This window comes from Caenorhabditis elegans, chromosome IV, assembly GCF_000002985.6.
Source record: "Caenorhabditis elegans chromosome IV".
Classification (NCBI taxonomy): domain Eukaryota; kingdom Metazoa; phylum Nematoda; class Chromadorea; order Rhabditida; family Rhabditidae; genus Caenorhabditis; species Caenorhabditis elegans.
The window spans coordinates 13,739,937-13,750,231 of record NC_003282.8 but is presented as its reverse complement, the minus strand read 5'-3'; the positions used below and the strand labels follow the sequence as shown (position 1 = coordinate 13,750,231).

General features: G+C 34.2%; 2 protein-coding genes, 21 non-coding genes and 2 pseudogenes across 25 annotated transcripts; 16 read left to right on the top strand and 9 right to left on the bottom strand.

Annotated features, from left to right (window-relative positions):
- Window positions 1-345: 345 nt before the first annotated feature.
- Window positions 346-366, top strand: 21ur-5273. The gene has a single exon (NR_057326.1).
- Window positions 367-672: 306 nt separating this feature from the next.
- Window positions 673-693, top strand: 21ur-9265. Its single transcript, NR_057325.1, has one exon.
- Window positions 674-694, top strand: 21ur-4295. The gene has a single exon (NR_057324.1).
- Window positions 695-902: 208 nt separating this feature from the next.
- 21ur-2598 lies at window positions 903-923 on the top strand. The gene has a single exon (NR_057323.1).
- An 88-nt stretch (window positions 924-1,011) lies between these two features.
- On the top strand, window positions 1,012-1,032 carry 21ur-13898. Its single transcript, NR_057322.1, has one exon.
- On the top strand, window positions 1,013-1,033 carry 21ur-9397. Its single transcript, NR_057321.1, has one exon.
- A 386-nt stretch (window positions 1,034-1,419) lies between these two features.
- Window positions 1,420-1,440, bottom strand: 21ur-7438. The gene has a single exon (NR_057320.1).
- A 351-nt stretch (window positions 1,441-1,791) lies between these two features.
- Window positions 1,792-1,812, top strand: 21ur-7936. The gene has a single exon (NR_057319.1).
- A 122-nt stretch (window positions 1,813-1,934) lies between these two features.
- On the top strand, window positions 1,935-1,955 carry 21ur-8122. Its single transcript, NR_057318.1, has one exon.
- A 130-nt stretch (window positions 1,956-2,085) lies between these two features.
- 21ur-574 lies at window positions 2,086-2,106 on the bottom strand. The gene has a single exon (NR_057317.1).
- Window positions 2,087-2,107, bottom strand: 21ur-10846. The gene has a single exon (NR_057316.1).
- Window positions 2,108-2,399: 292 nt separating this feature from the next.
- Window positions 2,400-2,420, top strand: 21ur-5630. Its single transcript, NR_057315.1, has one exon.
- Window positions 2,421-2,592: 172 nt separating this feature from the next.
- Window positions 2,593-2,613, top strand: 21ur-2009. Its single transcript, NR_057314.1, has one exon.
- Window positions 2,614-3,126: 513 nt separating this feature from the next.
- Window positions 3,127-3,147, bottom strand: 21ur-1288. The gene has a single exon (NR_057313.1).
- A 176-nt stretch (window positions 3,148-3,323) lies between these two features.
- Window positions 3,324-3,344, top strand: 21ur-5554. Its single transcript, NR_057312.1, has one exon.
- Window positions 3,345-3,501: 157 nt separating this feature from the next.
- 21ur-5606 lies at window positions 3,502-3,522 on the bottom strand. The gene has a single exon (NR_057311.1).
- A 352-nt stretch (window positions 3,523-3,874) lies between these two features.
- On the top strand, window positions 3,875-3,895 carry 21ur-341. The gene has a single exon (NR_057310.1).
- A 400-nt stretch (window positions 3,896-4,295) lies between these two features.
- C47A4.5 (RNA-binding protein) lies at window positions 4,296-4,523 on the bottom strand (the record flags this gene model as incomplete). The annotated part of the gene is made up of 1 exon (NM_001380522.1): window positions 4,296-4,523. The coding sequence occupies one exon, from the start codon at window positions 4,521-4,523 to the stop codon at window positions 4,296-4,298; it is 228 nt and encodes a 75-aa protein (NP_001366967.1).
- A 720-nt stretch (window positions 4,524-5,243) lies between these two features.
- Window positions 5,244-6,077, bottom strand: C47A4.4 (annotated as a pseudogene). Its single transcript has 2 exons — window positions 5,934-6,077; window positions 5,244-5,509 (listed from the first exon to the last, which is right to left on the bottom strand). Coding segments are annotated over exons 1-2 (410 nt in total).
- A 1,065-nt stretch (window positions 6,078-7,142) lies between these two features.
- 21ur-3172 lies at window positions 7,143-7,163 on the bottom strand. Its single transcript, NR_057309.1, has one exon.
- Window positions 7,146-7,166, bottom strand: 21ur-7700. Its single transcript, NR_057308.1, has one exon.
- Window positions 7,167-7,246: 80 nt separating this feature from the next.
- C47A4.7 lies at window positions 7,247-7,682 on the top strand (annotated as a pseudogene). Its single transcript has 2 exons — window positions 7,247-7,379; window positions 7,409-7,682. Coding segments are annotated over exons 1-2 (407 nt in total).
- Window positions 7,683-7,887: 205 nt separating this feature from the next.
- C47A4.3 (Serine/threonine-protein phosphatase) lies at window positions 7,888-9,284 on the top strand. Its single transcript, NM_070249.3, has 7 exons — window positions 7,888-7,915; window positions 7,964-8,290; window positions 8,351-8,479; window positions 8,550-8,747; window positions 8,793-8,933; window positions 8,985-9,062; window positions 9,110-9,284. Exons 2-7 carry the CDS (start codon window positions 7,967-7,969, stop codon window positions 9,188-9,190), a joined length of 951 nt encoding a protein of 316 aa, NP_502650.1. The 5' UTR covers window positions 7,888-7,915; window positions 7,964-7,966; the 3' UTR covers window positions 9,191-9,284.
- On the top strand, window positions 8,588-8,608 carry 21ur-8791. Its single transcript, NR_057307.1, has one exon.
- Window positions 9,285-9,471: 187 nt separating the features above from the next.
- 21ur-4019 lies at window positions 9,472-9,492 on the top strand. The gene has a single exon (NR_057306.1).
- The last annotated feature ends 803 nt before the right edge of the window (window positions 9,493-10,295 follow it).

The window sequence follows — 10,295 nt, the reverse complement described above, 5'->3', positions numbered from 1 at the left end:
TTTTTTTGAAATTTGTACTGTAACAGTTTTTATAGTTCTCGAACTTTACCCAATCTGACAATAATTGCAGATTCATGGGATGTACACTATTCAAGAATATTTTCCATTTTCCAGAAAACTTCAGACATCTTGAAAATTTGTTTTAATTTTCAAAATATTTTCTCACTAGATTTTTAAATTCTATAAAGATTTTGAACCCAATTTCCAACTAAATTTGACATTTAGGAGCGCCAGTAGAATGCATTTTTGGAATTATAAGGATGGTACTTAAATGACCATATTGTCAATTTTTGTTTTGACTGTTTCATTTAAGTGTTAAAGCTCCCACAATGGATTCACGTTCAATTGACGCAATCCTTAAAATCATAATTTTTGTTGAAATGTTAATGCTTGTGTTAAAGTTATTGTTTTTAAAGTTTTGAACACCTTTTGAGACTTGAATGAGAATGTATCTAGTTTTTAAAAATAGCTTCCAAGACCGGGTAAAATGTGCACGGCAATCACAATTTTGCCATTGCTGGAATTGAAAAATGCTAATTTTTGTTTTCTTAAAATAGAAAAGACACTTGTAATTTTTTAATTTTAAAAATGAAAATAACATTCTGGAACAAGTGTTTAAATTTTATACTGTTTCTTTGAAATGGTAAAGCTTTTACAACATTTTCAAATCTATTCCACCTTTGTCCATGAGTATGTAAGACGTACAACTTTTGAAAAATGTTGTCTGGTCACTTGAGCAGTTTTTTCAAGAATAGTAAAACTTTTAGGTTAAAAATTTTTTATAACAGGGAAAAGGCCACATTTCATCTATCAGAATTTGGGGTTCGACCCAAAAAATTATTTCTACGATTTTTTACACTTTCATTAAGTTTAAATAATTAGAACTCAATGATTGTAGGAGTTGCAAAATCAGTTATGTATTTCACTGAAAACTAAAATTATTGAAAATTAAAATAATAAAAATTACCGTTTCACAGTTGTAATAGTTAACAAGCCCGAAACAGTACTAGGTTTTACGAAAAGTTGTTATTTTGAAATACGACAAAAAAACCAAAATAAGAAAAATTTTATCAGTAAATCGAGTGATATTATTGTTGCGAGAGCCACACTTAGAGAAACTAAGAATGTCCCTCATTGCGTCTTCTGTCCCCGGGACACGAAACAGAATCACATTCTCTCAGTGTCTGCGTCTCTCTATCTTTTTGCTCACTATATACATGACTTTACACACTTTTCGTCTTTCTTCTTTCAATTTTTGTTAAGCAATTGCCGGATGGACCTGCTGAAGAGAAAGAGAATGAGAGGAGAGAAGATGGAACTGCTCTCAAGTGACCAGACAAACTTTTTCATCACTATGATCATGATCATCACACCTTTGATTTAGTACTCTTTTGGCCAGAAGTAACCGTTGTATTTAAAAAAAGGTGGAGCGCAAGCTTATTAGTTTCAAAGGAAGAACAGAAACTTTAACACTTCATAGAAACAGTTAAAATTTGCAAAAAATTTGTTCAAAAAAATTATAGTTTTTTGCCGTTCGCATCACAATTTGCCATCGAAGAATAAACCTAGGAGACTAATTGTGCTTAAAAATAGTTTTTTTATTAGTTACCAAATCTATAAAAATGAGTATTTTCAGAATATGAAAAACATCAAACTATTTTTTAAAAATACAAAAAAGTCTGCCAGTCGACACAAATAAATACGGAATATAATTATAATTCAAAGCTACGAAAAAAATTGTTTATACAGTTTCAAGAAGAAGTTTTGAACAAGTTTATTTTCTTGGTCTACTAAAAAATTGGGGTAAATTTTCATAAAAGTAACAAAGTCTATTTAAAAATATAACGTTCATTATTTGTGAATAATGGTTTGGTTGAAACAAATTTTCACGGTTTCGAGGTAAGATTTTATAAATTGTACTTTTTTTGCAGTAGTTTAATAAGAGACATATACTGTTTCCTCAAGTATGAGAATAATTTCGAACTTTTCAAAAAAGAAAAAGAAACGAAAAGTTGAGCATGTCTGTAACGGACAAAAATGAAAAAATAGGTTTCGTTTTTAATTATTGAAATACCTAACACTACATGTACAACAACTGGCTGAAAAACGGAAAGTAAGTTAATGTCACATTCTTGTGAGCTGGAAGAAACAGTGTGGGAATAAATTTAAGATTTGCTTGCATCATTTTATATGCTGACAATAAATTTATAATTTGAAACATTTTTCTTCGGTTTTCCAATAAAATGAGATACATTTTTTTATGAAATTCTCAAAGTGTGTAATAGTTGTATTTTTTTTGAAATGACTTTATTGAATAACTAAAATATTTCAAAACTTGTGAAAAGATTCTCACTCTTTCAAGATTAGCTTTTCAGAATCGTATGCTATGTATTAACTAATTCATCCCGGATAAGAACATCCTTGATAATGATAAATATTTTGGAATTATTTGAAAAGTGAACAGTTTTTGAATTCTGCGTGTCTACATTACGCCGACACAGTAAATACGGAACACAATTATAGTTCAAAAAAATTAACTTTTTTACAGTTTCATAAAAAACTCTTGACAATTAGTTAATTTTTAAATGTTATTATGGTAATCCATCCTATTTTTGAAGATAGTTTTGTTAGTTTCAACTTGATTCTTCACCATTAATATGTACATTGATAAATTAAATACTCGATAAAACTCGGCAATTGAAGTAAATTATAAGTTTATGTGGTGGGGCCCAAATTAGAGAAAATCAAACATGACTTTTGTCAAAATAGGGTTCGTTTTCATTTTTTTGAAAAGAAAAACACAACTACAATGGAGCGATAATTTAATTTAAATATTATTGTGAGCAAAAAGAAACAGTGTCGGAATAAATGTTGGAATCGCATCTATGTTCTCATATTGTGACAATTAAATTGTAAATTAGAATATGTTTTTTTAGGCCATAATTTTGAAATGTATTTTTGAAACACAAAAACGCAACGAATTGTATTCGTTTTGTCAAAAACAGAGTAATTTGCTACGCAAGTTTTAAGTTACAAATTATGGAATAGAAACAGACGCCAGAATAGTTATAAATTAAAATTGTCAGTTTTGTTTTTTTTTTTTTAAGTTTTCGCGAATTTAAACACGTTATGAATACAAGAAGAATAATAAAACACAATTTTATTTTCAATTTAAAAGTTCAAGATGGAACATGATTTTTTTTTAAATTTTATACAAATAGAAAAAAAAGTCAAAGTTTACCACTGCCAACATATTCTCCGTCGCTTGCGTTTTATGTCTGTTTCACCTACTTTTTTTCTTCTCCCGTTCCAACTGACTTGAATTCAAAAAACATGTAGTGATTGTATTCAAAAAGTGACCTAATATTCATATGCGAATTTTACATGAGGAGTCACTTACAATAATTTTTTTTCAAATCGAAATAAATTTAAGAAAAAAAAACGAGACCGCCCAAATTTTAACTGTTTTGAGTTTCAAGCCGACTTTTTTTTATTTGAAAGAATTCTGAAGCATTCAATCCATTGTATTGTTTTACAAGAATTACTATATATGCACCACTTGAAACCGTAACTTTAAAAAAAGTTTTGATCCGTTTTAAATTTTATTGTAAATTAAGCGCCTCGGGTTTTCGATTCTTGTAGAAAAAACAATCGAATTTCAATATTTTCAGGTATTTTTCACACTCCCAGATTCAAACTTTGTTGTTTTCAAATAAAAAACTTGAATAAAGTTTTCTAATAATCAAAAAATAAAAATTATGGCAAATTTTCACAGAACAAAATTGAAATGTTTTTTTTTTCAGCTGAAAATTTCATAAATGACAAAAACTATTTCAATACTATTACAAATGTACACTACATTATTAAGTTACAATAAAATATGCGTTACAATTTACGTTGATCAACATTATTCATGACAATGTTTCAAAAAATAGAAATTCATTATTTCATTTAATAATTCCATAAAAATTATAACAAAGAATCATATTCATACACCCGCTGTGCATTTAACAATTTGTCTATCGTATAAATGTTTCTTCAAAAAATACAGAAATGTGTGATTCAATTAAAAAAATTGTTTATTATTCACAAGTTGTAGATCATTTTCACTGAGTCGCAAGCCTCCCTGTGGTGGGGATGGGAAACGTCCAGAACGGACAAGGTGGAATAATTATTATAAGGTTATACTTTTTTAATAACCTTCAGTTTCAACATAGTTTTTCTGGAAAAGCCCCCTCAAAAACAAATTCATTATAGACAATTTGTAGAACATATGTTTTCATATTTCAAGAGATCTATTTAGCGTAGCTCTTCTGGTAGGTGGACGACTTCTTGTACTGATACTTTCCTGTAGATGGAGCGGCGGCTGGCGCTGGAGCCGGTGGAGGAGGAGCTGGCTTCGGCGCTTCGGCGGTCTTTGGCGGCTTCTTTCCAAACAACTCGTCGTCGATGTCGACGTCAAGATCCGTGTTCTTGTGGTTTCCGATTGCATCGACTGGCACGAAAGCTGATTTGTCTGCCATCTTGCTGTTTTCTGAAATGGGATAGGTTAGTTGTCATTGAACCGTAGAATGTATGCCGCATACATACCTGTTTTGCGTTGGAGAACTTGAAGTGAAGCCCAAACGTTAGCAATGACTGATTTCTATTGATTTTTTGAGTTTATATAGGCATTGCCACGTAGATTCCGTGATGAAGAAAAACATTGGGGCAGTTTTATTCAAAGCGTGAATTATTTTAATTTTTTTTCGTTAGAAAAATGTATCTTCTTTAAAAAAATTAACTGAAATCTAAAATTCGAATTTTCAAAGCACTGATCAAGGAATCGGCTTTTAAAAATTTTTAAAGAAAAATGCACAGAATCAGTGAAAAAAATTCAATAAGACAATTGAGGTTTTAGAAAAAAATATGGATATTTCCTGTGCATAAAAATTGAAAATTGAATTAGTCACTCGGAATTTGTAGGAAACATAAATTGAAGTTGAAGAAATATATTTCCAGCAAAATGTTTTCCTTATCTTTTCAAAGTTGACTTTTCTTGGTGACAGTTCGGATTGATGGAAAGGCTTCTTACAGCCTAACAAATGTTCAGTTTCTAGCGTAATCTTTGAAAAAAAAAAGTGAATCGTTAGTTTTTACGTTACAATTTATTGAAAAAGAAAGACAACAAGAATTCTAGTCTCGTGTCACAAAAATAAAAGGAAAAATCAGAGGGGAAGTTCGACAAATTGGCGAGATGTTCTTCCTAACGTTCACCACGCTCCATGTGCTCTCTCTTCTTGAGACGCTTTGCCCAGTGACAATCCAAATCGTACGGCTTATCATCAACCAGGTAGAACTCTCCATTTGGCAACGGACGATTGCACGAGGAGCACGTGAAGCAACGTGGATGCTAGTGACGGTCCAAAGCAAGAAGGCACGTGTCGACGAGAGTTTCCATGCATCCAGCACATTTTTGATTGTACTTTTGAGCAAAACACTGCACACAGTAGGCGTGGTTGTCCGCAGCCTGGAAGTAATTAGTTTTTAACTATTTCTGTAGGCACTCGGGTATAGTTTTCCTGCGTAGGAATACCATTTTCTATAGCTAGAAACATAAGATTATCTCGTGGAGATTAAAAGTTTGCAAATTGCACAAAAGTTACTTCCACGGGGAAGAAGCTTTCTTTCAAAATTCTTGAAAACTCAAAGAAACAATCTTTCCTGGGATATATAATGTGCTCAATCTACAGATATATCAGGCCGGTAACGGGCTCACGAGTTCGAGCCCGGCCTACTCCTTGGGTTCATTAAGCGAAGTAAGAGCAATCGACGACTGGCTCAGACCGGACTTAAATTAAAGCTCAGTGCAGCAACACCAGGTAATGCTAACTGTCAGATCCACAGTTCATAGAGCACTACGGCTAGTCTTCAAAATTACTCAAAAAGTATACCTGGAACGTCTGCTTGATCGGACGTTTGCACGAAGAGCACGTGAAATGGTCCGGATGCCAGAGACGATTCATGGCGACAAGCGCCTCACTTCCAATTGATTGGTGACAGTGTCCACAGAGACGACGATCAATGCTACGATCCATTCGTTTTCAGTTGAAGTAGAAGACTGGAGTAATGATTGAGTTCGATTCAAAAAGTGGACACGTTGACATTTTGGGCATGATGACGTGGAATGTATGGAGGGGGGGGGGGGTATTTAATAGGGCTTCACGGGATTTATTAAACAGTTTTCAATTTAATTTTTAATTTACTTACTTGAATTTGAATAAATTTCCAAAATTCTCACTTTCAGTGAAAAATAATCAAGAGTTCTGAAACTTATGATATTTTCCCCAATTGTTGAAACTCTCGCTATGATAAGCTTAGGCCCCTCACCAATCAGCAGCACCCGCAACGCCTCTGATCATCTCTGATTGGCGCAACTCTCCTTATTTGCGCCTGAAATTGGAATAGGAAATCCTTAAAGGAGGACTAACTGTTCGGACGATTTTGAACGTATGGACCCAAAATGTTCTCAAATGTACGAATTTCGTAATGAAACTTCTCAAAAATTTCCAAAAATTTGTTATGGCGGTTCAATCTCGAATTTTGCCTATTTTTCGGTGTCACATTGGTCCGAAGTTGACTTTTTCGGAATTATCATCCTTTATTGCATATATTGGTAGTTTATCTCATTTAATTTCGTTGATTAAGGTACATTTAAAGCCGATAGGTAACCAATTTTGACGATTTTTGGTTTCCTATCACCTTTAAATGTACCTTAATCAACGAAATTAAATGAGATAAACTACCAATATATGCAATAAAAGATGATAATTCCGCAAAAGTCAACTTCGGACCGATGTGACACCGAAAAATAGGCAAAATTCGAGATTTTAGCTAAAATCTGTGTAATTTTTTCGATATTTTGAACCGCCATAAAAAATTTTTGGAAATTTTTTGAGAAGTTTCATCACGAAATTCGTTCATTTGAGAACATTTTGGGTCTATACGTTCAAAATCGTCCGAACCGTTAGTCCACCATTAATAAACCATTTTTATTTGGCCGGCAAGAACGGTTGGAAATACGGAGAGACTCACAAAATATACAAGAGATATGTACACAAATACTTTGCAACCAGCACTGAAGAATTTTGTTTCAAATTGACAAAAATTAGGATTGGTTGAGATCAGTTGAACAAAAAATTGAATGTAAACTTACAAGGCCAGTGAAACGGTGGAATTTTTTTAAACGTCTATTTTTACATTGGTGATGTTCTTGATCTCCTATCGTTTGTCAATTCATCTGTCAATTTTGTTTTATATTGTGTGATGTCTTCAAGATACCGGCAGACGTTTTGGGAAGTTATCATTAGTTTGTTCTCATTGAACCATTTCCCGGTACAGTAGTTTAAAATAAAATTTTTCCTCTCAGATTATGGGCTACCCGTCGTGGTTCTCCAACGGAACTTTTACAGCTGCAGTTGAACAACAGCCTACGACTAGGAAGGCCCTTTTAATTTGCTTTTGAAGTCCGGAAAACATTTTTTCTAATTTGCAGAAAACAAAGTTATACACCACTGGCAGCTGAACCGGAACCAGCACGCAATGAGTATTGGCGGTATGAAGCTTCCATGTCGGGTAATCAAAACAGCAGTAGAGAACATCAACTTCAAATTCCAATTTTTTTTATCTCAGATTTTTTGTGATATCTTGCTCATTTTCATAGCTTTCGCATTTTCCATTCTATTTTTGTTACGGGTACTTTTGTTTTTTTTTAAATTCAGTTTTTTTATAAATCAATATGGTTTACAAAATTATTGAATTAAGGTACGTGGTCGTGGAACACGTCAGTGCGAGAAAAGTTCATAACAAAAAAACCCGTAGATAAAAGTAAAACTAGGAAATCAATTTATTTTCAATTGAAAGTGTTTTCCAAAAGGTGAGTTCTCTTTTTCTCTTCCTGGAATCGAGAAGTTTAACTTTTTAGACTATGCAAAACAACGTCGTTGATAGCATAATAATTGATGTCCTGAGCGCTAGTACTCACGAAAAGCCACTTTGCAAAGTGATCACGGAAGAACGAGTTCTGAAGCTTCTCGATTTGGCACTTGGTGTATTTAAAGCCCAAAAACCAATGGTTGAAGTGAATGCTCCAATAAAGGTATGCGGTGACATCCATGGACAATTCCCGGATCTTCTTCGCCTCTTCCATCGTGGTGGATGGCCGCCGACTGCGAACTATTTATTCCTTGGAGACTATGTGGACCGTGGAAGATTCAGCATTGAAACCATTGTTCTTCTCCTCGCTTATAAGGTTTGTTGCTTTAAGTTTTGCAAAAGAAAAAGCTCTCTGTAACATTCAAGTTATTTTCAGGTGAAATTCCCGTGCAATTTCTTCCTGTTGCGTGGAAACCATGAGTGCGAGTTTGTTAACAAGACGTATGGATTCTACGAAGAATGCCAGAAACGCTATCAAAGTGTTCGCATGTACGCGGCTTTCCAGGTACATTAGTTTTTCTACCAAAATTCAACAATGGGGTGCAACAATAATACAGGAAAAATGGCTCTTTCAGGACGTATTCAATTGGCTTCCACTCACCGGACTGATTGCTACTAAGATCTTGTGCATGCACGGAGGACTATCGCCCCTTATGACAAAGGAATTTACTTTGGACACATTGAGAAAAATTGAAAGACCAACTGAAGGCAAAGAGGGACTGGTAGCTGATCTTTTGTGGGCCGATCCTATTAGTGGTCTTTCTGGGTTTATGGTAACTTTCGGATAAGAAAACATCGATTTAATCAACTTTATTCAGAATAACCAACGAGGTGCCGGGTGCGGATTCGGAAGAGATTCTGTTCTGAATTTGTGCTCCGAATTTCAGCTTGACCTGGTCTGTCGTGCCCATCAAGTTGTTCAAGACGGTTATGAGTTCTTTGCTGGACGGAAATTGGTGGTATTGATCCAAAAAAGTGATGAGAAAAATGAAAATTAGAAATTTTTTCAGACCATCTTCTCGGCTCCTCATTACTGTGGTCAATTCGACAACTGTGCTGCTTTCATGTCTTGCGACGAGAAGCTTCAGGTACAGTTTGGAAATTGAAATGTGGTAATAAATGTGCATTCTTACAGTGCTCGTTCGAAATTCTCCGTCCAACAACTGGTCGCCTCGAGATTCGCGAGAAGCCGTTGCTCAAGGATGAAACAAACTGATAGGCGGCCGATTCATCATTTCATTATCAATAAATGAATTGACAAACAAATGTGGTTTTGATATTATTTGTAAAATAAAAATTTCATGTTTAAAAGTAATATTTGAATTTTGGCCAACAACCTGCGTAATGGATTTCTTCAAAAAAGCTATCTAAAATCTGAAATTTTGCTTGTCTCCACCGCGCCGACACAATAAAGACGGAACAAAATACAAAGCTGGAAGAAAATTAACTTTACAGTTTCATGTAATGCTTTTGACAATTTTTTAATTTATAGATCAATATGTATAATAAGTAGTCTTATTGCATTTCAAATGATGACAATGAATTGACAATGAATTGAAATGACAATGAATTGAAAATTAGAACAACAACATTCATCAGGAAAATATTAAAACAATTTTATTTTCAATTTAAATGCTCAAGACTAGCGCGTCAAGCGCGCTAGGCTTCGCAGTAGATTAAGTTGGTAAACTGGGGAAAATTTGGATCTTTTTTAACCAAAATTGACTGAGCCATGGCCATTTGAAGATAATATTTTTTCTGGGTCTTTTTTAAGTGTATTAGGGCCTGCGGCACTCATCCTGATTTATTGGGCTTAGAGTAGGTTTAACGATTGTCCAACACTTCTATGTGTATTCGGGCCTGCGGCCCTCAATCCGGATTAACTGGCCTTTCCAAAAACAGACGTAGTCTCATAGGAGGCCTCCGGCCTGCTCTGCTGGCAGTAGGGATAGAAATGACTTAAAGTTTCTAAGAGTAAGAAGGCGGCCCTAATCCCTGATTTTTGGGTTTGAGTGAAATACAATAGCATCGCAGGCCTCCGGCCTGCCCAGCTGGAAGTGAAGTTAAAATTTTCGAATAGTTCGGTCCAGGGGTGTGCGGCAAATTTCAAAATTTTGATTAACCATCACTATAACTCAATTTTGTGCCATTTTACAAAACTTTTGTAGATCAATAGTTTTTGTCAAAATTGCACTGCCAAATTTTTTACGTGTGCGGCAAAGTTCAAAATTTGCCGAGCTCGGCAATTTTGACAAATTTGCCGCACACCTCTGGTGCGATTTTCAATAGGATTAGAAAAAAGTAGAAATCTCGAAATATCT